Source organism: Bubalus bubalis, chromosome 2 (assembly GCF_019923935.1).
Source record: "Bubalus bubalis isolate 160015118507 breed Murrah chromosome 2, NDDB_SH_1, whole genome shotgun sequence".
NCBI classification, from domain to species: domain Eukaryota; kingdom Metazoa; phylum Chordata; class Mammalia; order Artiodactyla; family Bovidae; genus Bubalus; species Bubalus bubalis.
Window position 1 is genome coordinate 3900009 of NC_059158.1, and position 26421 is coordinate 3926429.

General features: G+C 46.5%; 1 protein-coding gene across 4 annotated transcripts in view; it reads left to right on the forward strand.

Annotated features, from left to right (window-relative positions):
* LY86 (lymphocyte antigen 86) overlaps window positions 1–26421 on the forward strand; it is a 42991-nt gene that overhangs the window by 14657 nt on the left and 1913 nt on the right. For 2 of the 4 annotated variants that reach the window (XM_025265382.3, XM_044926731.2), the window contains 3 exons: window positions 12888–12974; window positions 14195–14323; window positions 23936–23988. In XM_025265382.3, the coding sequence (XP_025121167.3) occupies window positions 12888–12974; window positions 14195–14323; window positions 23936–23988 (269 nt within the window). Of the gene's footprint in view, window positions 1–8174; window positions 8703–12887; window positions 12975–14194; window positions 14324–23935; window positions 23989–26421 lie in introns of those variants that run through there. The other 2 variants (XM_025265389.3, XM_044926730.2) reach the window with 2 other exon arrangements.

A 26421-nucleotide genomic window follows, 5' to 3' on the forward strand; every position in this document is an offset into this window, starting at 1 on the left:
GATGCCAGTGCAGGTTCGGTCTCTGCTCAGGGAACTAGGTCCTGAATGCCACTTAAAGAAAAGACCGAGAATCCTGCCTGTCGCAACTAAGATCCTGCATGTCACTAACTTAGAACTAATGAACTGGACAAAAGGGCTGGTGATATTATTCAAAATACATCACAGAGAAATGGAGATACAAGCTTCAGCTACAAAACAAAATAGAAAAAACAGGAAAAATGCAATTTCTGAAGAAAAATACTGGAATTTTCTAGAATTAATGAAAGACCTAAACCACCAAATTCACTGCACACAAATTCCATGTGGGATTCATAAAAAGAATACCAAAACTAGACCCACTGGAATAAAGTCACAAGTTAACAAAGGAAAAAAAAGTAATTGGTGTAAGGAGAAAGAAAAATCACATAGCAAGAAATTTTATTTAGAGTGATAGCAGATTTTAATATAGCAACATCAGTATACTCAGAAGAAAAAACAGCAATCAACCTTGACTTCTGTCTTCAGGTAACTATCATGCCAAAACTAGAGGAAATTAAAGACTCTTCTGGACAAACAAAATCTAGAGTTTGCCACTAAAAACTCTCAGTAATGGAACTTTCTAAGGAACACTTCAGAAAGAAGTAAAATGATCCCAGAAATAAGTTCTGAATTGCAAGATGGACTGGGACGAAAGAACTGACAAATTTAAATAAGCAATGAATGTGAGGATGATAAAAATACCTAATTTGAAATAATGCATTTGTTTCTTATTGTCGCATACTAAATTACCCTAAAATTTAGCTGCTTAAAACAACCAACATTATTATCTCACAGTTTTTAATGGCTGATTTTATATATATATGTATAATCACACCTTGTTTATCGCTTCATCCGCTGGTGGACATTTACGATGCTTCCATGTCTGGACTATAGTAGGTGATGCTGCTGTGAACATGGTGGTACAGATCTCTTTTCCAAGTTCGCGTTTGTGTTTCCTTTGGATGTACTCCCAGAAGCAGAATTGCTAAATCATATGGTAGTTCTATTTTTAATTTTTTGAGGCTCTGCCAGCTTGGATTTTGAAAGTCAGCTCCCCGCTCTTTAAAGAAATGCACCTAAAATGCTGTTCTACAGCGAGCGTCCCATTGAATGGTGAAACGTGGGAAGCATTCTCTTTGAAACCAAGAATCAGGCAAATGGGAGTGCCCACCGTCACCGCTTCCATTCAGCGTGGTGCTGAAGGCCTTCACCGGCATAACAAATACAGCGTTTAAGGGTCTGGAGAGAGGATACAAAATAGTATTGTAGGCATGCAGTGTGACAACACAGAAACGTGTAACCTAAAATGTATGGAATTAATGACAGTTGAATTAGCAGTTTATTTTGAAATCGATGTATTGCATTATTCCAAGAGATAGCTAGTATGTGTAGCTTTGGTGAATTCACTTTCACAGCTGTAGAACATATCATTTGTGCATAGACTACAATTATATACATTCTCCTTCCAATAGATATTTAGGTTGCTTCCAGTTTTTCACAGGTACAAACTGTTGTGAGCATCTATTATTTACGTCTCCTTATCTCAGAAAAAAACTTCCTAGCCCAGGACTTTTCTTTGCATTTTTCTGAGGCTTAAGCCTGGGCAAAGGTAGCAGCCTTTCCCTCGTTTCACCAGTTTTGTCTGGTAATGTTTCCATACAGAAACGGCTTTTAAACGCTATGTTCTGAAAACACACGAGCAGATGGCAAGAAAAGGCTGAACGGTATCCAAATGGTTCCAGCGATGGCGCGAAGGAGACGGGTGAGGTGTTGAGTCAGGCCTGCTTGAGACTTTACTTTGATCAGCTCACGGGCGGCCCTGAACTTGTGTGCAGCCCGGTGGGAGTAAGAACGTGGTGGTTATTCAGCAGGTGCACGGCTCTCGTTTATCAGCCTGAAGTCAGCTTTCCCATCTTATTTTTCATTTCCGTTTGCCATCTTCCAACAGAATTCTTTTTATATTTTTAGCAAAAGTATTTTTAATCCTCTAAACAGGAGGAAAATATAATAGGATTGTGTTGGTCCAGGAAGCAGAGAAATTATTCCTCTTCTCAATTAAGAATTTATTTTGCTGGCAGAGGGTCCAAACCAAAGGCAGCTGGTTCTTCTCTCCTCTGGCATCTGGCAGTGAGTGCTTGCAGACCTGGGTCATTCATGCCACAAGATCCTACTCCTGGGTGGTCCATGCCCTGCAGACGAGAAACTTCTCCCTCTTTCCCATCAGGGAGAGCTCTATTGCAGAGTTGGAACGTCCAGCAGACTCCTTCTGGCTTCATCACATAATGTGAGATGCAGGAAGGGGAAAGTGGTTTGTAGTTCTAGGAATGAGGATTTTGTTTCCCTGATCAGTACAAGACATCCTGATAGAAACTCCCATTAGGTAACCTCTCCACCTTGTCAGGAGAAGATTCTTGAGAGTCCCTTGGGCAGCAAGGAGGTCAAATCAATCAACCCTAAGGGAAATCAACCCTGAATGATTGGAAGAACTGATGCTGAAGTTGAAGCTCCAATACTTTGGCCACCTGATGCAAAGAACTGACTCTTTAGAAAAGACCCTGATGCTGGGAAAGACTGAAGGCAGGAGAAGGGGACAGCAGAGGTTGAGATGGTTAGATAGCATCACTGACTCAATGGGCATGGATCTGAGCAAACTCAGGGAGATAGTGAAGGACAGGGAAGCCTGGCATGCTGCAGTCCATGGAGTCGCAGAGAGTAGGACATGACTGAGCGACTGAACAACAACAGACACCTTCTCAGGGAAGCTCCATGGTCTCTTTAGGAAGAGTCAACTGCATGTCCTGGAGATACTGGAGAATGCTGTGTCTCTAATTCTTGGATAAAGAATGAGTCTGTGGTCCCCCCTTGAACACTGTCCTCCTCATTCCAGGGCCTTCGTGGGGCACTCATGCTCATTGTAAATCAGGGTGGCCGGACTCAGAAACAGTGTCACTCTCTGTCCCCTTTGCCGAATGCTAGCCATGAAGAGGAAGGTCTTTACACGTGTTATGTACTGAATGTGTCCCCTCAGAATTCATATGCTGGGGCTCTAAACCCCGATGTGACGGAGTGTGTGCGTGTGTTTGTGTGTGTCAGTGTGTTCTCAGTCGTGTCTGACTCTCTGCAACCCCATGGACTGTAGCCTGCCAGGCTCGTCTGTCCATGGGATTTTCCCAGGCAAGAATACTGGAGTGGGATGCCATTTCTTCCTCCAGAGGCTCTTCCCCACCCATGTCTTCTGCATTGGCAGGTAGATTCTTTACCACTGTGCTACTGAGGAAGCCCATAAGGTGATAGTATTTGGAGGTAATTCGGGTTAGATGAGGACAGGAGGGTGGGGACCCATGATGGGATTAGTGTCCTTCTGAGAGGAAGAGACCAGAGTGGATGCTCTCTCTGCCTCTGCTGGGTGAGGACGCATAGAGAAGTCTGCAAACCTGGAAGAGGATCCCCACTAGGCACCAAATCAGCTAGCATCCTGACCTTGGACTCCCAGCCCCCAGAACTTTGAGAAATAAGCATTTGTTTGTCATTTCAGCCACTCAGTCTGTGGTATTTTGTTATGACAGCCCGACAGACTAAGATAGACCATCAGCTCCGTCAGTAGTCTTGCTTCTCAGGAAAAGTGTAAATTGATGTTTCGTCATGTGGCTCTGATCGGGGATTGGAGGCAGCAGTGGACAATTTCTTACCAAGCATGGGGAGGGCAGTACTCGAGGGAGAAGAACTGTTTAATAAATTGATCTCATACTAGAAGCACGGGAGAAATGAGTCTTAAGAATTCTGCCCGCTTCCGTGTGACAGAGTATGGCCAAAACTGCCTTAGGGGTCTTGAAGACAGCGATGGGAAGGAGACAGGGAAGGCTGAGCAAGGAAACCCCCATCGCAGCTGGCTCCCCAAGCCACCCTCTCCGATACCTGCTAACAGCATGAGTCACTGCTGCACGCCCGACTCATGGCTTCCAGGATTCGATCCTCCTGGGAACAGCCATCTCATGTCAGGGAGGGAGTTTTGCCTGAACCTGGAAGGTTGAGTGGGCATAGAACTTGTCAACCCCATATTGACCACTCTGATTGACCACGGCCTCTCCTGATTTCTCCCGGGGAACAAGCTTCTCCCAGGAGAACCTGCCTACCATGCTGGAGGGAATGTAAAATGCACAGCCACTCTGGAAAACAGGCTGTTTCTTGTAAAACCAGACATACGCTTACCATAGAACCCAGGAACCTCAGTCCTGGGTATGTATCTCAGACAAATGCAGACCGTGTTCACACAAAAACCTGTGTGTGGAAGATCATGACAGCTTTATTCGTAATGCCCCCAAACTGGACAGATGTCCTTCGACATGAAGGACAGGTACGCAGCTAGGCTGTGAAATAGCCACACTGCAGAAAAAAGCTCCTGAGGTACACAGCCACCTGAATGGGTCTCCAGGGCCACTTGGAGAAAGAAAAAATCCAATCTTAAAAGGTTGCGTATGGGCTGACCATTTTATAATGTCTAAAAATATTCAATCACTACACTGCATGCAGAAAACTAATATAATACAATACCGTAAGTCTACTATACTCGATTAAAAATAAATGTGTACATATTTTTATATCTTAATATGTATATGACAAGTTAAAAAGAACACTCCCATACTATATGGTTCCACATATGTAACTTTCTCAAGATGACAGAATTATGTTGCTGAAGCAGTGATTTGTGGTTGCTGGGGTGGGAAAGGGGAGCTGGAGCCAGAAGTGGTTGTCAAGGTGCAGAATGAGGAAGGTTCTTCATGTCTGTGTCTTGACTGCAGTGGTGGAAGTTGAAGCTATGAACAGCAGCCCCACCACTAAGACTGACTTTAACCTGCAAAGGGATCAGCCCAGGTAATGTGGGATGAGTGTATGGCAGACATGGCTTGCACACAGATGACCGTTTGACTCTATGTTGACCATAAAATAAGAGATTTAGAGTGCATGTGTATCTTTTATTGAGTTTATGTTTTGGCCGTGTAATGTCGTAACTAGGTGATGGAAGCATTATACTCCAGATGAAAGCGGAAGCGTTTTCTGGTTCGTCCGTGTATCCCCAGGCCATGTATCAGGTCCTCAGTAAAATAAATGAGGAGTTGAGTTGCATTTCCCATTCTTCAGCCACAAATGCGCACTGTCAGTGGTAAGACAAGTTCAAGTTTGTTTGTGCTCTTATGGTAAGATTTTATGTGGCACCATGATACCCCCAGGTCTTCCCAGGTGGCACTAATGGTAAAGACTCTGCCTGCCAACGCAGGAGACACAAGAGAGGCGGGTTCGGTCCCTGAATTGGGAAGATCCCCTGGAGGAGGAAATGGCAACCCACTCCAGTATTCTTACCTGGGAAATCCCATGGACAGAGGAGCCTGGTGGGCCCCAGTCCACTGGGCCGCAAAGAGTCAGACACGGCTGAGTGGCTGAGCACAGGGTATGTGATACCCCCACGGTAACACACAATAAAACTGCATTTAGTGTTTGTCGTGCAAAAGATCAATCCTAAGAACTTCAAATGGGTCGTTATTTCCCTTGAGACATTTGGCAAGGTGTTTTCGATGAAAGCTCATCTCCATTGCTTTTTAATCTCTTTTTGGCCTCAAATGTTTATAATATAAAAAACCACCTCCTCCTAAGCTCATGGAAGTCAGGCTCCGGTTATCCCTGGGGAATGGAATTCAGAGGCCAAAAGAGGGTGCAGATTCACACCCTTTATCTGTCAGTAATGAGTTCCAATGAATCCCGTTTCTTTTGCAGTTAGAAGTAAACAAGATAAGGGATACAGAATTTTGAACTCGGCAGCCAAAACCTACCTTCACACTCAAAAACGCGTTCGCCCAGCTCCCAGGCAGGCGGCGGGATGTGGGCGTTCCTGCTCGCAGTGTCACGAACAGTAGCCGTTCCGCTGCGATGGTGCTCGTTGCGTCTCGTTGTGTCTGAGATTAGGAACCATGTTTAAGCGTTTTTGAACACCCAGTCTGTGTATCCAGGGCTTCCCTGGTGGCTCAGATGGTTAAGAATCTTCCTGCAACGTGGAAGACCCGGGTTCAATCCCTGGATCAAGAAGATCTCCTGGAGAAGGGAATGGCTCCCCACTCCAGTATTCTTGCCTAGAGGCTTATATGGACAGAGGAGCCTGACAGGCTATACAGACCACGGGGTCATAAAGAGTCGGACACGACTGAGTGACTAACACTTTCACACTTTCACTTTTCTACATAACCACGCTGAAGAAACAAAAATCCAGATCACATACCCGTCTTTGGCTGTGTGAGTCAATTCCCAATGAAATGCTGACTGAGGAGACTGGAATGGGGGCAGAACTGCTATTATTTGAAATACAATGGCCCATCAGGGAGCTTTGCGAGCTATTCTACAGTAATAAGATTTGACAGGTGGGGAAAAAGGAGAGACCAGGAAATAACAGAACAACTAGCTAGAATGCATTTACCAACTCATAAGTCATTTCTTTCTCTTCAAAGGCAGGAAAAGAGGATGGGGCAGGGGGGAAAGGAACACACCACAGCACGTCAAGGACAGAAAAGAGGAAATTAATTTTGTGTTGCCATGGTAACGGATTTCCAGCCATGGCATCTCACGGAAGCCTTCCCATCATCTTTTTTTTTTTTCAAGGATCCACAATGACCCTTGAATGTTATCATAGGAATCACACAAGAAAATTAAAATACCCCATCAAAACACAGCCATATAAGAAGGCAAACTTTCAGATCCACGCACAACTAGGCCTGTATGGTGAACAGAGCACAAGCTTGCAAAACTAGTAACCACCCCACCTAAAGGAAGAAGTCAAACGCAAGATCTGTTTATTTTGTTTTATTTGCAGAAGAATTCTGAAAGACAGCAGAGGTCCATCTGCTAATATTTGGCCTGAGACTAGATTTTCATCCACACTCAGAAACTCCATCCTAAGCGCCAAAGCAAATACCTCTGTTATGATGATAATAAAGTTAATATGCGCTAACACCTTTCCGAAGAGTCTTCCAAGTGCAGGGGAAATTAGTCACTAGCTTCAAAACTCAGGCTTCCCAAGTGACTGCTGGCAGCCACCAGAGCCAACATGAAAGTCCAGCTTCCCTCCTGCTCTCGTTCAACTGCTCGGCCTTGCCTCTTTTCCGTGTATTTATCCAACCAGCTGAGATATGTGGTTTGTGGACATGTCCACTGTGATCAACCAGCCCCGTATCCACTGTGATCAAACCAGTCCATCCTAAAGGAAATCAACCCTGGATATTCATTGGAAGTACTGACGCTAAAGCTGAAGCTCCAATCTTTTGGCCACCTGATGCAAAGAACCGACTCTTTGGAAAAGACCCTGATGCTGGGGAACATTGAAGGCAAAAGGAGAAGAGGGCAACAGAGGTTTGGATGGTTGGGTGGCATCACCAACTCAATGGACATGAGTTTGAGCAAACTCTGGGAGATGGTGAAAGACAGGGAAGCCTGGTGTGCTGCAGGCAACTGGGTCACAAAGAGTCAGACATGACTTAGCGACTGAACAACGACAACAGGCAGAGCTGTGAAATTTGGAAAATGGGACCAGCAGCATGAGACTTGTCCCCTCCTGTGTCCCTCAAATCACCCAACCAGCAGCACAGAGGCTGCAGGGAGCAGAGTGACTGCCGTGGACTCGAGGACTTGGGGACATGCACGTGCCTGAGACATATCAGCGGCAGCCCAGCCCGGTGCACCCACCTGGCCCCATCAGACCCCATCGACCTCGAGAGGAATCACACTTCCCCAGGCTGTGCCACTGGGTTTTGTTTTCTTGCCCTGATTCCAGCTGAGACCCCAACGCTGGCCAGAAACGCCCCAGGCCAGCTCATCCTCTCCCAGATGACCGCCTGAGTCCAGCCCCTCCCAGGAGAACACAGGCCATCAACAGATCTTAAGGCCCCAGAATGGCTCTGGAGCTGAGATGTGTAAAGACCCTACACACACTAAGCCACATCTGTCTTTCTAAGTCTCTTCTACTCCAACGAAGGAGCACGAACCGGTTCCGGGATGCGTGTGACCGCCACTGCCCTTAGTGAGAAGGCAGATGCTCCTGGCTGCTTCCCCGGCCGCTCCCTCGCCCTTCTCCCCGGGGATTTAGTGTCTGCTGTTTGGAGGAGGCTGCCTTCCAGGCACACCTGTGCCCCGGGCATGGGGGCAGCGGGGCAGCTTGGGGGGCATTACGCTCACCCACTGTAACTGCTGCCCTCTCTCAGGCGGACGCTGTACAGGATGACTGAGCAGACAGAAGAGAGGTAGAGCTTAGAGGCTAAGGAAAAAAAAATTCGACGAAGAGATCATATTTCTCACCCTGAAGCTTCTCGTCTTTTCTCGTCTCATTCGCTGCTGTACAGTGAAGTGTCAGGGAGAAATATTTATCTCCGCCCTTGAAGCCCAGGAACACCACTCTCATTAACTCCCCAGTTTTATTCTTTCAGAAGATCCAAATTCAGATAATCCTGTTTCTATGTGGTCAAAATTACCCAGGGCAAGTGTCCAAGGAAAAACCCCCCCACCCTGGTCTCCAATCAACTCTCACTCCATATTAAGGAGACCTGCTTTAAAAATGCAGCCCACTTTCTTTATTTTGGTAGCTGATTCTGTAGATGTTTGTCTGGCAACTGAGAAAGCAATTCTTCAAAGCAGTGGTTCCTCACCAGGTGAGTTCATTCCCAAGAGGGTATTTAGTAAAATCCGTAACCTTTTTTGTTGAACTTGGGGCTGGGATGCTACTGGGGTCTAGTAGGTTAGAGGTGTAGCTAAGATCCTACGGCGCACAGAAAAAAAAAAAAAAAAAAAGGATTTTCCTCAAAAAGGATTTCTGATCCAAAACGTCCGCGGTGACAAAGTTGAAAAATCTGGCTTTCAAGTTCTCCATAAGTTTACTGTGTATAATCCCTATTATTCATTCAACAAACTACTACTTGGAACCTAGTATAATCTTTTTCTTATGAATGTCTTTGTTTTCTTATTTAATTTATTTTGTTTTTCGGCCGTGCTAAGTGGCGTGGAATCTTAGTTCCCAGACCAGGAATCGAACCCATGCGCCCAGCAGTGGAAGCAAGAAGCTTTAGCCACTGGGCCACCAGGGCAGTCCCACATAGGATGATCTTAGCACGTGACGCTGGGCTCTGAGGCTGGGCCGCTTGCCTTGAAGCATCTAGTAGAGGAAAGGCAGAGGTTTACAAGAAAATAAAAAATATTTTTTACAGAGCATGCTAAGTGCCTGAGTGAAAATACCAGTCAATAGAGGAAAGGCCATGAGTGTGTGAGGGTGTGCTTGGGGGACAGAGGAACAGATGTTATTTTCCCCGAGACAACTGCGAACTGCATGTTCACTCTAAAGTACAAAATTCATTCTCAAAAAAAAAAATTAAATTAAATTCACTCTCAAGTATAAAATTGAAATAACTTCTAGGAAAGATCACCAAAGCCCTAAGCGCTTCTTAAGCTGTCTGTCTTTCTGTTTTACAGTCACATCCTCAGAGAGAAGCGGCCCGCTGCTTCCTCTGTGCCTTTGCTCCTTATTAAGATGATTTTCTTCACAATAGTATTTTTCCAGCACCAGGGAGATGTTTGATTTCCTTCTTCTGGCCTCACTTTATTCTCTCCAGCTATGCCTTTAAAATATTGATCCACACAGTGTGAGTCTGTGCCTGATAATTAGCTAATCGACACATGCTTATCCCCTTTTATCTTGCCTCAAATCGCAACTTAAATTTGTTCACAATCTTGAGGATGCACTTTTCTAAGCCTCTGTTGGTCGGCCTCTTTTTTAATACCGAGGGCCAAATATGTAGTGGGAAAAACTGTCTCCTTAAGCCCTGCTCCCATATTCCAAACTGAAATAAATGCCAGGAAGGCACAAACACGCTGATGAACAAGTAAAATGGGCATCAGAGAAAATGGCTTATCCCTCCAGGAAATTAGTGACCAGATCATAGGAGTTTCATCAGACAAAAGTGCACCTAGATTAGATTCGCAGGGCTGAACAGCCTAGTGATCATTTCCACGGCACACACCACAGACAATTATGCGTCTTCCAGGCCAGCAGTGTGGATGATTAAACTGTCTGGAATGCTCCCACCAACAAATGTGAGCTCATAGCTAAGCTGAAATTGAAGCCAGTTATGAAATAGAACTGCCAGATGCCACAGGCCCGCACACAGAGTATCCCAGGCATCACACTCATCAGGTCATTAACATCCACCTTCCAGGCTCTGCTTTGTGCGTGCCTCTGTGCAGTAGTGGGTGGCAACTTTTTATTTGTTTGTTTTTAAGTCTGAATTTGAATCCTGACTCTGCCATTTTCTAGGTCTTAAACCTGGATAAGTCAACACCACCTCTCTGAGTCTTAATTTTCCCATCTGTGAAATGAGGATGACCAGGCCTGTCTCTCAAGATTGTCATTCTTTCCATCAGTCCAGGTCCAGTCAGAAATTCAGAAACCCCATCAGTTATTTCAACAGAAAATTTAATACAAGGTATTGGGTAAGCAGTTGTTCAGTTCAGTTCAGTCGCTCAGTTGTGTCTGACTCTTTGCGACCCCATGGACTGCAGCACACCAGGCCACCCTGTCCATCACCAACTCCCGGAGTTTACTCAAACTCATGTCCATGGAGTCAGTGATGCCATCCAACCATCTCATCCTCTGTTGCCCTCTTCTCCTCCTGCCCTCAATCTTTCCCAGCATCAGGGTCTTTTCAAATGAGTCAGCTCTTCACATCAGGTGGCCAAAGTATTGGAGTTTCAGCTTCAGCATCAGTCCTTCCAATGAGTGTTCAGGACTGATTTCCTTTAGGAGGGACTGGTTGGATCTCCTTGCAGTCCAAGGGACTCTCAAGAGTCTCCTCTAACAGCACAGTTCAAAAGCATCAGTTCTTCGGTGCTCAGTTTTCTTTATAGTCCAACTCTCACAAGCAATTGTTAGGGAACCAGAAAAGCAAAAAAAAAAAACCCACCAATGAGGAAGAAGCTACCCCCCCAAGGGCTGTGAGCAGAGGACAGAGGTGAAGGGTGTTAGAATGTAGAAGTTTGACAGCAGAGCCCTTGAAGGGCTGAGATGCAGGCAGCCTTGGAAGGAGTGCCACCCTCTGAGTTACCATCGCCACAGAAGCTTTGGGGCTGGCAGAGCTGAGCCTCAGTTGATTCTAGGAAGGTACAAAAGAGAGCTGGACTCTGGAACCAGCTGCCACTGCTAGGCAATAGGCCTTCAACAGGGGACACGCTTGAACATCGGCAGGAGCGTGAAGGAGAAGTCCTTCTCCCGCTCAGCCCGCCTCTTTCTGGCGCATCTCTGGCAGGTGGCAAAGTAGAAATGTGAATGCAAAGAGCCCCCAGCTTCTCACAGCAGAGCCCTGAAGGCCAATTTGAAGCTGAGAGAAAATAGCTTAATACATAACCCATTCATCCACGCCTTGTGTGCATTTATGGAGTGCTTACTTCGTGTTTGACCTCAAGGCTCTGCGTTAGGCGCAGAGAATTAGGTGGAAACCCCATGAAGCGCATGGCTCAGCGACTCATGTAATGCAGACCCTCACTTAAAATCAGCTGTCTTTTCTGGGGCCCAGAGGGAAACATAAGTAAAAAGGAAATGGAAAACAAAGTAACACGAAAGAAACAGAACTCCAGCTCCTGCCTTTCGGGAGGTCTGCGTTTAGGTTAATTATTGTGAGGCAAGCCAAACGTCAAAGCACAAAGTCACACATACTTGTACGCCTTAAACAGTACTTGAGACACAACTGTTTGAAGAGCTCAGAGAAGCAGAAGAATATTTGGGGGACTGTCAGGGAAATCGGGAGCAGGGCGTGGCAACCCACTCCGGGATTCTTGCCTGGAGAATCCTATGCGCAGAAGAGCCGGGTGGATCCATGGGTTGCAAAGAGTCAGACACGGCTGAAGCGACTTAGCACAGTACAGGAAAACCTTCACAAAAAAAAAGTGGGAATGAGCGACTTTAGTTTGTAGACAATGGCCTGAACCGGTGAGACCAGGAGACAGCAGAAAGCGCCTGGAACTTGCTGGAAAACTGGCCAGGTGGGGCTGACGTTGCCACCAAGACCTCTGAGAATGGAGTGTGGACTCTGATTCGGGAAACGGAACTTGGGGCCAGCAGAGCATTTCTTGATTCTAAGGCATAGATGAGCCACTGGGGTGTTCAGAATGAGCAGAAACTATACTTGAAAAATGTTGCTTTTGTAGCTTTTCTGTTTAACACAATGCCTTTCAGATAGTGGGGTATTTGGAAACAGTTGCTGTGTTGAATGGGATGGGGTGGGATGGAGTGATAAAGGCAGGTCTTAACTTTGAAAAGCTGCACCTATTTTCCCTTGTTTGAAATATAGTACGACATGCTTTGTGAAGTATTTCAGGCAATCAATTTTAAGGACAAAAGTTCAGGAAATAAAAGCAAGCAATAATCAGAGTTTTAACAAGTAAAGATAGAACCCACCTAGGATTTTTCTGGTGGTCTGGTGGTTAAGATTCTGCACTTCCACCGCGGGGGCCACAAGTTCGAGCCCTGGTTGGAGAACTAAGATCTCATGTGCTGAGTGGTGCGGCCAAAAAGTTAGCAAAAAAAGATGAAACCCACCCATCAAGACCCTGCGCTCATTTCTTAGCCTGAGAACTGCCGTCAGAGTGAACACGGCGTAGAGTTTGCAGAGACCGGGAGGGGCGGTTGAAAGCATCATGGACTTCGGCGAGAAGAGAGCTGGGCAATGTGCTGCCAAGTCCATTCCAGTGACTCACGTGGAAACGAGGCACAGGATGGGTGTGAGTCTTGAGTGTGAGCATGCAGACCATGTGGTGTCCTCAAGTCTAACCCATCGCTTTCTTCTTGGCAGACCCATTGCAAGATTTTGGCTTTTCTGTCGACCAGTGTTCCAGACAATTAAAACCAAATATCAACATTAGATTTGGAATGGTTCTAAGTAAGTAAACATTACTGACAGCACATGAAACATGACACAACCTCTTTGTGGCTCAGACACCCGGTTATTTGTATTCACTGTGGTGGCTGAGCCGCTGCCTCCCATCATTCTCTGGAATTAACTATTTCCATTTCCATTTTCATTTCTCTCTCTGGGTAATATCCAGATAGAGCAGAACTCTCATTTAAAGCTGTTCTTTTGTGAAAAGAGACCCTAGACACTCATTTGGATGCTATAAGCACCTGGAATCAGTATATCCAATAACAACAACAAAAAGAAAATATTTTGAGCCTAAGTATCAATGTTTGTTCAAAAGAAGGCTTTTTTGCTTAGTTGTCTCAGCCACAAACAAGTCTGGTACCAGCAGCATGGTTTATCTTTGCATTATTTCATTCCACAAATAGCTCATCTAAGCTCTTAAACCCGGACACGGGCAAAGACGTGGGATATCTTCTCCCTCCACCAAGTCAATGAGCCAGGCTGCTTTCAGATTGTTTATTTTTATTTTTACGTGGCCATGTCATCACAGTCGGTCATCACATTGCTATAGCTGCTAGACTCTCTCCTTTCTCACAGTTTCCTCAAAACCAGAGCAGAAGGATTTAATAAATTGAGCATGTGGACTCTTTCCAGAGAAATGGAGGGAACATTCCCGGACACCGAGAACTCTCAGGCATCTTGGCATTTCCAGACCTTGCACAGTGTCTGGGCTCCATACCAACAGCTCCAGGAATGCTGTAGGGAGAAAAAGAGGACTAAAAGGAAGGGAGTGAGCAGAATCTAAACAGGGAGGAAAGGAGAAAAGGGCAGAGAGTCGGGAGCAGGCTGTGCAGAGCGGCCAGAAGCTTCCTGTGTGATAATGGGCATCAGCAGTGGGGATTACAGGCTGGACTGCAGCCCGCCACTCTTGGGGGAGGCACCTGGGACCACAAAGCTGAGAAGCTGTAGGAGCCAGGCCCCTGGGGCCCACAGCGTCAGGGCACGGGGGCAGGTCAGCTAGCTGCTCCATGCACGTGAAGTCAGTGAAAGGCTTTCATCCACAAACATGTCCCAGTTGTACTGCCCAAACGCTGTTTTACCAAAACAGAAAGCTGTTCGCCATACGGCGCAGACTTCTGGCGATGAAAGGTCCTTCAGCTCAGGCTTTTATGACTTCTGAACACTCTGATGCTCAGTGAAACCCACACTAACAGGAAAGCTGGTCTCCCCTTTGCCCCCAGGGGAGGACGTCGAGCAGCTGTTTCTGGACGTCGCGCTCTTCAGTAAAGGGCTGTCCATCCTGAACTTCTCCTACCCCGTCTGCGAAGTGGATCTACCCAAGTTTTCTTTCTGTGGAAGAAGGAAAGGAGGTAGGTGTTTGGCCGGTTGACGGCCGCTGGGGCCCTGAGAGAGGTGGACAGGAGCTTGTGGCCAAGGCCAAGATATCCAGGCTGGCGTCTAGGTTCCCCCTCCCCTGCGGATAAGCTTAGCCTCATGGATCATCACATGTTGTATAAAAATGACCACACGGCCCATCCCACAGGACCTGCCTTACAGGGCAAGTGTGGACATCAAATGAAATGCGTTTATCGAGTGTTTGCAAAGAGAAAATTGTTGTTAATGTTAGCAGTGGCACCTTGTGAAAAATAACCAGTACAGTAAGTAAGCTACATCAAAACATTAGCTATGGACTTAATTTTAAAGGCATTGTAAAGCTTGGAGGTAAGATAAAGATGACCCTGACACCTTTTGCAAGCTGATGAGTCCTTTATTCAAAGAAATAATTGCTCCCTGGTTCATCTTTTGCGTCAGTCCGATCTTACCTATGTCAAGTGTTTGTCCAGAGCGGGGAATACATCATAATTAGATGAATTTCAATACACAGCAGAGAAGATCCCCTGAGAGCTGTTTTTCAGGTCTGACATGACATCGCCCAGGAGGCAGGTGTCATTCCTAACAGCAGCTGGAATTGTAGGGCTTCCGCGACAAAGTTCACTGATCTCACACCTGCAAGCAAGACAAAATGGGAAGCTTAGTGGGCACTGGGGCTGGGCACCTCCCCGCCCTCCCTTTCGCAAACATGGGCATTTCCTGTTTGTCCTGGTTCACGCTGAACATGTGAGCCTGGCCATGCCCCGAGATTATTGAATGCAAAGGCCTCTCAGTCTCACTGCCTCTAGCTGTTCAAAGGCAGTCCTAACAGCTCTATGTAGGTCACCTGCCGGGGACCAGCCCCAGCTGATCCAGGGTATTCGAAGGAGAGACGGCTAGGCGAGGGTCAGGGAACAACTGCTTAATTAAACGTTAATTAAGGAATAGAATAAGGATAGCTCAGTAGGAAAATTCAGTGGAGAAAAGAGGCTGAGTAGCTTGGTTTACGCGGGGGACCAATAAAACTTCAAGACAAGAAGCTTGCACCACTTACGTAGGCCGCAGGCGTCCTTCCGTTCTCCGGAAGGAGAGGAGACACTGAGGCCTCCCCGGTCGGATCTTAGAAGCCCAGGCATAATTAGTAAGCATGGTGGGTTCCGCGCTCCAGATGGAGACTCAACCAGAGTGAGAGAGAGAGAGAGAGACATGGGGAGACCAGTCTTTCGAGAAACTGATCCCAATTCTTTATTTTCCATGGTCTACTTTTATACACTGAGATGTTATGCAAAAGTCACGCGGGGTCAGCAGTCCTGACTTTTATCAAAGTCAGGTGCTTCATACAAATGTATACAGAGGTCTTAGGGGTGTTACATCATCTTCTGGCCGGGGGGCCTGCTGACAATTTACGACCCTCTCCTTGTGACAGCGGTCAGTCAACCAGGACACTTATTTCTCCAGGGGTGATTATTCTTAAAACAGACGCCACCCAAATAAAGTTACATTCCTATAGGGTGAGGGTGTAGTGGGTTTTAGTTAAGGAAAGAATTTACTTAGCCTAAGGTCTAACGTGATTAATATCAAAGGTTAATACTTATTTCTTCTATATATTCATTAATGTGTATAAGGGCAGGGGATGTGGAGACTTAGCAGTAAACATTGGCTCAACAAATGAAAAACCCTTCACCAATATGATTTCTAATCAGCCCATTATACTTATACTAATAATTTTCTAACTTTTCTAAGGAACCTGTTTTTAGAAGGTTTAAAGCATCTTGTGCCTCTCATGGTTGGGAGGCTGTGAGCAATCACATGTGGCCGGACAAGCCTGTCAGGCAGGCTAGAGAACCTTCAGAGGAGTTTGTAGGTTAAAACACTCTTGTCACGCCCAGGGGTTTTTATCAACTGGAGCTTTAAGTTAACTCCTTCTCCGAAAGAGGTGGTGGGGGACAGCCCCCGTAAAGTCAGAGGTGTAGGTGAGAGCACAAAGTAGTAAAGTAGGCAGGCTCTGGTTATGGGGGTAGATGCTCGAGGATTTCCAGGGGGACTCCTGAGGCTCGATCCCGCCTTTGCGTATGTCGAGCCTCCTTCCTCATGACCTTTGCCATGGGCGGAGTGCCTCATGCCGGCCCCCAACAGTCAGCAATTCACGTTTCATCAGCCAGACTTCCACTGCCTCACTGTCTGTAAGCGCTGCTTTTTGTGGGTCCAAGAAACGAAGGAAATCGCCTAGATTTGGAAAAAGTACCCCAAACACTTTCTGCAAAACGCCTTATACCTCACGCAGCTGTAGTAGAAAACAAGACAAAGCGCCTTCCAGGCAGAGGCCGCCTTGTGGCGTCCCACCGGTAATCCACGCCGAGGACCGGACAGTCTGTGTCAGCACTCCCGCAGCCCCACCCGGGGCCTCCCTTTGCAACTGTTCACGGCACACCTTAGTAACAAATGCAGTCCCAGGGACTGAGCCACTCATTTCTGCTCTGAAAGAAGGGGAGCAAGTGGCTGTGTCTGAGGCCTTAATTTTGAAATACATCTTCTCTGGGGTGGGGTCCCCTACCTGTTTGCACATCCGCGATTTCTGGGCCACTGTAGACCTCCTATAGTGGCCCTGGGGTGTAATGGTTAGCACTCTGGACTTTGAATCCAGCAATCTCAGTGGGACCTACTTATTTTGGGCTTCCCAGGTGGCTCAGCAGTAAAGAATCCACCTGCCAATGCAGGAGACCGAGGAGATGCAGATTCAATCTCTGGGTCGAAAAGATCCCCCGGAGAAGGGAATGGCAATCCACTCCAGTCTTCTCACCTGGGAAATCTCATGGACAGAGGAGCCTGGCGGGCTACAGTCCAAGGAGTCGCAAAGAGTCGGACCCGACTGAGCAACTAAATGACAACAAGACTTCCTGTGTCTCCTAGTTGCTTCGCTTTTTCAGGCTTTCGGTCCTGCGGGTCCCCAGGCCTTTGTTCTCGGTCTCTTCCAACACAGGGTTGGAAGCCAGGCTTACACAGAACCAGACCTTTGCTGTCCCTTATGGCTATGTGACTTCAGGCAGAATTACTCAGTGTGTCTGAGCCTCAGTTTCCACATCTCCACAGAGACCACATGGGATTCTTAGTAAGGATAAATTGGACAATTATACAAAGTCCTTAGGACAGAGTCTGGCACACAGGACTCAGTAAGTGATAAATGGCAGCAACTGCCCGCAGGTGATGAGGGATTTCTCAAGCAAGGGCTCTGAGCCCCTGAAGTCATCAATCTCAGAGTGGAAGTCTGCATTTTAACAAGACCTGGAGAGGCGGCAGAGCCTCGGGGGCTTAGAAGTTTAAGACCTTTTTTCCTTGGAGGTAGCAGGAACCTGACTTAGGTCCAGGTTGTATATCCTCTGCTGGCTGACAGAGCAGAGCCCCCGCAGTCCCCTTCCACCTCTGGGGAGAGACTCCCGCCTGCAGTTCTCATGAAACTGGAATTTGGAAGCTCCAGCAACTCAGCCTTCAGCCTTTCTTCTCTTCATGTTTTATTCTTTGTCTGCATACTTCAAGCAGCTGTGGGTTTCCTGCTTGCAGTGAGTGAGCAGCTGCCGCTGCTGCAAATTCATGAAGAATCAACAACAACAGTGGTTTATTACTGCATTGGCAGGAAACACCCACCCTTGAACTGCAAAAAAAAAAAAAAAAAAGAAACAAAGATCACCTTAGACTTTTTTTTTACTAAGAGAAGGAAAGGAAGGAAGGAAGAAAGAAAAGACAGAAAGAAAGAAGGGAAGGAAGGAAGGAAAGAAGAAAGAGAAAGAATAGTGCCTGTTAAGGAATTCTGCAACCCTGGGAACTTCCCTCCATCCTCAAAATTAAGCCTCTTGTAAATGATCCAAGAATGTGTTGAACTTGTCCTTTGAAATCCATCAGTTCTTTTTGTTGAGCCCAAAATATTGAGATTAATAATGACATAGGACCTAAGTCTGGATAGTCAAAGCTATGGTTTTTCTAGTAGTTATGTATGAATGTGAGAGTTGGACCATAAAGAATCTGAGCATCAAAGAATTGATGCTTTCAAATTGGGGTGCTAGAGAAGACTTCTTGAGAGTCCCTTGAACTGCAAGGAGATCAAACCAGTCAATCCTAAAGGAAATCAGTCCTGAATATTCATTGGAAGGACTGATGCTGAAGCTGAAGCTCCAATACTTTGGCCACCTGATGTGAAGAACTGACTCCTTGGAAAAGACCCTGATGCTGGGAAAAGACTGAAGGCAGGAGGAAAAGGGGATGACAGAGGATGCGATGGTTGGATAGGATCACCGACTCATTGAACATGAACTTGAGTAAACTCTGGGAGACAGTGAAGGACAGGGAAGCCTGGCATGCTGCAGTCCATGGGTTGGCAGAGAGTCAGACACGACTTAGCAACTGAACAGCAACAAAAGGCCAGGGTGTTTCTAATTCTCTAAGGTGATACGGGACCCTTTACAAGCTCTCAGCCTGTTGTGGAGTTTCATTAAAGCTAATTGAAGTGAAGTCAGTAAGTCGTGTCTGACTCTTTGCGACCCCATGGACTGTAGCCTACAAGGCTCCTCTGTCCACGGAATTATCCAGGCAAGAATACTGGAGAGGGTTGCCATTTCCTTCTCCAGGGGATCCTCCCAACCCAGGGATTGAACCCGGGTCTCCTGCATCACAGGCAGATGCTTTACCGTCTGAGTCACCAGGGAAGCCAGTACTCACAATTCTGTGTAATCATCATGTAGGAAGCTATTTGAGAAGACGGACTGGCAGCTCTCCTGTGGACCCCGTGGGCTGCTGGTGTTTGCATTTTAACAAACGTTCCGAGAGCTCTGATGTGCACGAACACCTGAGACCCCCAATCTGAGGAAGACCACCCTCTGTGACATCTGTTTCATGACTTTCAGTCACATTGCCCTTCCCTGTGGCTCCCCCATATTTCTGAAGATCAGCTCAGTTTCTTCCCTTTCTTCCCATCACCATCTCCTTTGCTTCTCCTTCTGGCAATGCAATTAGCCCACCAATTCACAAGCTGTATTTTGAGAGTTATATTAAGTGTTTATACACAGAAATCCAAAAATAGGTTAGTAAGGAAAAAAAATTTTAAATCCTCCTTCCCTTCTTGCTGCCAGAAGTTATAGCTCTTACAGAGAAAACCTGGGTGGCAAAGGCAGAAAGCTCTTGTAGGAAGAATGAAGTTGGAGAAAATCATTTCACCTCCTAGGCCATCCATGGCTCCATCGTTGGCCCTGTCCTATCCAGGAGCCACGAGTCACGTGTGGCTCCTGATAATCAGAAACAGGGCCCATTCAAGTGAGATGGGCTCTGAGTGCAGAGTTTGCACCAAATTTTGAAGACTTTGTACAAAAGATAGATTGAAAAAAGAATTTAAAAATCTCATTGATGCTTTCTATATTGGTAATCTATTGAAATTATAGTCTTTTTTTAAAAATTTTGTTGAAAAATATCTTTCAAGCAGAGATGATTCACATAACTTCAAGATAAAATTATTAATGGCATATTTTAATTCATGCATGTTTTACTTTCAATATGATCATAAAGGGTGCCATTTTTGAAAAAGGATTTTGAAAGGCTTGATCAGTTTTTTCAAGTTTAACTTAACTTTGATATGCATGTCATTGTCTTATAGGCATCATTGGGTTTTTTTCCCTTTAATTGTTAGCTGGTCTCACTCTGCCAGATAAATATTCATCGTCAATGGCTTTAAGTTTTTTAACACTTTGTTTGCCTTTAGAGACCTAGATTTTTTTTTAATTAAATTCAAAATTTGTATTTTGTATGCAGTGTATTAATCTTATTTTCCATTGCCAAAAAACCAGCTTTTGTTGAAGTATAGCTGCTTCCCAGCGTTGTGTTGGTTTCTGCTGTAGAGCAAAGTGAGTCAGCTACACGCGTACATGCACCCCTCTCTTTCAGATTTTCCTCTCTTTCAGATTTTCTTTCCGTTTAAGCCACCACAGAATGCCGAGTAGAGTTCCCTGTGCTCTACAGTAGGTTCTCATTCATTATCTACTTCATACATAGTATCCATAGTGTTCATATGTCAGCGCCAATCTCAGTTCATTGTCCCACCCTCTTTCCCCTCCTTGGCGTCCTTTAATTTGTTCTCTATGTGTGTGTCTTTATTTCTGCTTTGCAAATAGGCTCGTTGAAATTATAATAATTTTAATATGTGGGTTAATATGCATGTATTATTAAATTAATTTCGCTTGTTTCTTTTTCCTTTTTAAAAATAATGCAAAATTACAAGTGTGGCTTACATTATATTTCCATTGGATAGTGCTGACCTAAAACCTCAATGTCCAATACGATAGCCACTTGCCATGGGGGGCTACTGAAATCACTTATGTTTAAACTAAATTAAAAACTTAGCCACACTAGCCACCTTTTAAGTTCTCAGTGGCCACATGTGGATGGCAGCTGCCATATATAATGATGCTGATGCGGGATAGTCACGCCTTTGTGGAATGTTGCACTAAGCATCACTGACCTGGTAGGCTCTGCATCACTCTGCATTTTTCTTAACCACCTGTCCTGAGTTTAGTTGGAATTTGTGTTGGAAATTTCACTGTCTAGACCAGGTACTTTCTCTTTTGTTGAATACCTAGAGTATGCGGGTGTCAGGGTTCCAAAGAGGTCTTTGCTGGAGCCCAAGAATCCGCCTGCAATGCAGGAGGCCTGGGTTCGACCCCTGGATTGGGAAGATCCCCTGGAGAAGGGAAGGGCTACCCACTCCAGTATTCTGGCCTGGAGAATTCCAAGGACTGTATAGTCCATGGAGTTGCAAAGAGTCAGACATGGCTGAGAGACTTTCACTTCAAATATATGTAAGCCGCCACTCTTGGCCCTTCTCAGGCCAACCACCCAGTCTCCTCTCTGGACCCGAGATCAGTGTATCAGTGCCCTACTGCTGCTGTGAGCCTAGTGACTTGCCACACAAAGGTGTTCTCTTACCACTCTGGACACCAGAAGCCTGAAACCAGACTCAGGAGGGCTGTGTTCCTTCTGGAGAATTCCGAGGATGGATAAAGGTCCATTTCCTTGAGGTTTTTAGTTTCTGGAGGCTGCTGGCTTTCCTTGACTTGTAGCCACATCCCTCCTCTCTGATTCCATCCTCACATCCCCTTCTTCTTCTGATCTTCCCCAGCTTCTGAGCATCCTTGTGGTTACACTGGACTCACCCAGACAATCCAAGATAATCTCCCCATCTCAAAATGCTTAATATGACATCTCAAAATCCTAATTTTGCATCTTCAAAATCCCCTTTGCCTTGTAAAGTATCTACAGGTTCTAAAAATCAGACATGGACATCTGGTGGGGGGAGGGGCAGGCATTCGTAGCCTGTACAGCCTTCAAACGGAGAACCAGCACAGCTTGTCTGACCTGCGCATACTATGACCTTGTGACGAGGCCATGTAATTGCGCATCATCAGAAGAAAACTCAAACTCTGTATGCTTCCAATGAAAAGGCCCTCCCAGAAGTCCTGAGAGCCTCACCGGTGATACAGCTACTTCTGTAGCTGGGGTGAGATGCGAGTTTCTCTGTTAGGGGATCCTATCACTGCTCAGAAAGGTTTGCCTTCTTGGACTGTTCTTGTTGCCCTTTCCCAGACCCCATAAAGCTCCCACCAGTCAGGTCCCCTGCCCAGAGGAGAGACTATCTGACTAGAAGTGGGGGACACAACCCATGTGTCTGTCGGAACCATTCTTGGCCGAGAAAGAGGCTAAGATTGTCAACGAGTCCTTATAGGAGTTTGTCATTGAGAGGAGGCCCGCGTGCTATTAGGGCAGAAAGACCGGGGTAACGAGCACATCTCTGAATGCCTGGAGAGGGGGCGTGGCAGGACCCTACTCAGCCCCAGAAGGCTGCTCACTTCCTAGTTTTATAAATGCCCCATTGCAAGTGTGCAGTGAATATGTCTAAGTTTAAATAACGTTAGATTACTCTTTTAGTGAAAGGGCAGCTGTCTGGTCCACGACTCTTTGGGAGCTGTTATTTCCACATTTTAAAATCCATTTCCTCTCTAAAAAGACACTGTGTGCCAATCACGCAAATATCTGGGTCCCCCAAAAAAAGTTGATTGGCAGAAACGACTTTAAGTATTCAGAAGCAGGAGGGTGAAATTTTTAACCCACTCCGTATTAAAAACTGATCAAGATTCCCAAAGTAGGAGAGAAAGAAGTGGGTACAGATATACCGCGGCTCTTTTTATAGCCCTGGAGTGTGAGGATGTTAATTAAAGGAATCTCAGAACCCGAGATGATCTGGAAAAGGAAGGAGCAAGAATTTAATTTTAGGTGTTGTTTCATCAGGTTTAAAAAAAAAAAGTTTCGCAAGTTACTTGCAGCAATTCTCAGGAACTTCATGGGCCCACAGAAAAGCTCCAGTTGAAACTGTCAAGTGAGGACCGAGTTCGTGGCAATCTCTCACCCCGCAAAGGTCGCTCATAGTGAAGCACAAATCAGCAGATGTTGGAGCATTAAATGAGCGTAACAAAGTGCTAGATAGCATTTGTTTGGTATGCTTCAAAAGACAGCACTCATCCATTTTTTAAAAACGGAAGCTAAAAAAAGAAAAAAAAGACACCAGTAGAACTTAGCAACTGTTCACACTGGCTCAGGAAGAAGGTTCCCAAACCCAGCCTTGGCATGTTTCTCTGCGTCCCCCCAGGAACCTTCACGTCCCTCTCCTTCACACGGGGAAGTAAGGTGAGAAACGTGCTGGCTCCCCCTTCCCAGGGCCCCGCTCTCCGTGAGCTTGCACACGAGCTCCTAGTCCCCTCTGCGCCCTGCAGGAGAGGCCTTCCTACTTCTGCGTTGCAAGTGCAGGTGCTGAGTCACGGGATAGTTAGCAACTCATCCACCAGCACTTAGTGAGGAGGAGAGCTGGGTCCTGCCTCCAGGGTTCAGCCGTTTGCACTGTGTCACCTTAGAACACCAAATAGAAGCGTGAAGTGGGTATAAAACGCGTCCAAGGGAAGCCAAGCAGAATCCAGCCGCACCTGACGGGGAGGGGCGCGCTCACTGGTGTGCTGGGACTCTGCTCCTTTGTCAGCTGGGTCCTGTTCCCTGAGGGGCTTCAAGTGGTTCATCACAGAATCAGCGAGAAGCCTCGGGGAGATCTTGTCATTCAAACGTCCCACACCAACCATGGTCTCAAACACAGCATCTCCGTTCGTAACTTTAGCAAATCTTCCCAAACATCGTTATCAGTGCTTTATATGGATTAGCTCTCTTCATTCCTCACAACTCTGTTGTTGTCCTTACTATACCCGTCTTAAAAAGGAGGGCGCTGAGCCCAAAGGGATAGTAACTGTCCAAGGTCGATCAGTCACAGGAAGTTGTCTTAGGATTTAACCCTGAGCATCCCTGGGCCAGCCTACCCCCTGAACCCTCATCCTGCCTGGCTCTCTCGTGACCTGCGTGTCTCCTGCTACTTGCTATGGCCTGGATTCTGTCCCACTTAGGGATTTATGTACCACAGTCAGAGACCCTTTGCTTCCATCACTGGATCCCCAGGGCACAGTAAGCACAGACAATAGTAAAGTCAATTCTGTTTCGACGATTGAATGACGTGATGTGCGCTTTGTCTGTCTTTCCAGAGCAGATTTATTATGCCGGCCCTATCAATAATCCTGGATTTGAAATTCCCGAGGTAAGGGTTTGGTTTGCTGTTTTATTTTGTTCCTTAATTATTGTATCAAGCAGTTTCTTAAAGAAGGAGGTGGGCGGGGGAGACAGAGAAGAGGAGGAGAGGGAATTAAACTAAAACCTTCAAGTTTTTGCACCGCCTTTCACTGAGAAGACCCTTTCTGGGTGAAGTTGTTACTTCATCGTGGGCACTTGCTAATTAAAGCTTGATGCATGGGTTTTGGCGTTTTGGTGTTTAACATTTTTGTCCGGCGGGACCCTGGGGCACCGCTTGTGGAGACAGCGCCCCTAGAGAGGGGCTCTGGGGCCCTGTCCTGCTGGAGGACTCTGTCCAGGGGCCTCCGCGTGGCCAGACTGTTAGTGGCGAGGCAGGCAGCCACAGTCGGGCTGGCCGTTCAGAGAAGGGAAGAGAGACAGCCCAGAAAGCTCTAAGCTCCCCAGTTACTGCGCTTGCTCAGTACTCACAAGCTCCCACCCCATAAATAAAATGTCCACGTCTTGCACCTTCACTGTTTTTCCAACAATTCCTTTTTATTTAAAATACCATTAGTTTATGAAACAGCCGAATTCCAGCGACTCAGACATAGCAATCCATTCTCAATAGCTACTCCTGAGAGCATCCTTCAGAAAAACGTCAAGAGAATCACAGAAATGTAATTGGTTTGTTTCATTTTTTGGTTTTCAATTTCATCGTTTTCATCTTCCAAAGCCTGAGTATGACTCTAGAAGAGGACCTCCTGCTCCATAAAGAATCTCTTGAACTCATTTCATCCCCCAGGGCATGTTCCCTTTCTGTCCCAGCCTCTGCATTCCTCTGCTTCAAGCCGCCAAGTCTCCAGACCACCTCGGTCTTTCTCCAGTGATGCTTTGGCAGCTGGGGCAGGTCCAGCTTTCCAGAGTCTTCTCCTCAGGCCTTTGAGGGTAACACGCAAGTTGTACAAACTCTCTTCCCTTCTAGGATGTGAGACCAAATTTCTCCCACAACGTTTTTGCTTTAAATCTTTGCTATTTGAATTCTTTCTCTTTCTCCATTTTTTCTGTGGATCCTTCCCATGCACCCCCAATCCATCAACTTGAAATTTGCAAGCAATTAATTTTTGTTTTGCATTATTAACTTTAAAAAAAAGCAGTTACTCTTAGCAACTGCAATGAAATAGAGAGAAAGAACTTAAAAGTCATAGGATCGCTTTGAAAGAAATGAAGCCCAGATGTACCGAGGTTTATTGCATCCACGTAGGATACGTGGGTGAATGCATTACCTGCATCCGTGGCCCACTTGCATTACCTGCATCCGTGGCCCGCTAACGATGCTCCTTGAGATGTTGCCCAGTGTGAGGCTAAGACAGTGGTCAGGTTGCCTGCCCCCGCCTGCCTGTTCAAGCATCCACAGAAGCCCTCTGTGCAGTCCTCCTACCTCTTCAAGACTTTCTGGGCCCGTGGAGCAGAAACCTGGCCAGTCCTGACCCCCGAGCCAGGCCTGCAGGGGACAGAACCAGAACCACATATGACCCATCATGTGAGCCGCACAGGCAGCTGGAGGCCTTAATCCCAACCTGGGCTCCCCTGCTGGCCCGAGACCAGCCCGGCCCTCCCAGGCGCCCCTGGCTGGCCGCCAGCCTGCAGGCCACAGAGATGCTGCTTCCTAACGTGGAACAGAAATGGTGTGCAGACTTTTGGTTTTAGAAGAATCTTCCCCAGCTCCCCTCGCCTCCCACCAAACCCCCAAGAGGTGGGCTCTGTGCTAACTCCACCCCTGCTCGACTGAAAACTCCCCACTCAGCTGCCAGTCTTCAGTGTGTTGGTATTATTTTCTTTTTATCACAACCAGTCCTTGGCCCCGCTGAAGTCCCGCCTGCAGCGGGCATCTGTCTATGGCAGCTGCTTTCTGACTTAGAGACTCTATGAGCTTCCAGCTTGGCTGCCAACTTGCAGGTACAGCCTGAACCATCTAAGGGCCAAGGGTGCAACTACAATCTCCTACCTGGCAAATCCAAACCGCGGAAAGGCCCCTGGTCTGTGCCTTGTCCCTTCTTCCTGCCCGCAGATGGGCACAGCTGCCTGAACACTTTCACCCCTTAGAGCAGAGTATGTATTAATGTATCTTGTGATTCAGAATCCCGAACCCCTTCCTTCAAGTACTGCATCTTCCGTTAGGCTTCTAAAGCATGGATGAAAGACTCAGTTGGGTTACAGTAATTTCGTGTGGCGTGTTCGTAAAGGCACAGGAACAGTGAAAAGTAGATGATGGGGATGACGATGATGATAGTGAGGAGGAAGCCCACTCAGGTGCACGTGTGAGCTGGTCTTTATCCAGACCTAATTCTCTGACTTTTACACTGTGACTGACACCCCTAACCCTGCTCCTGAAGTCACAGCTGCTGCTATTTGAGCAGACCTAGGGAGCCTAGACTGTCATCGAGTCTTTAAGGTGAAGGCT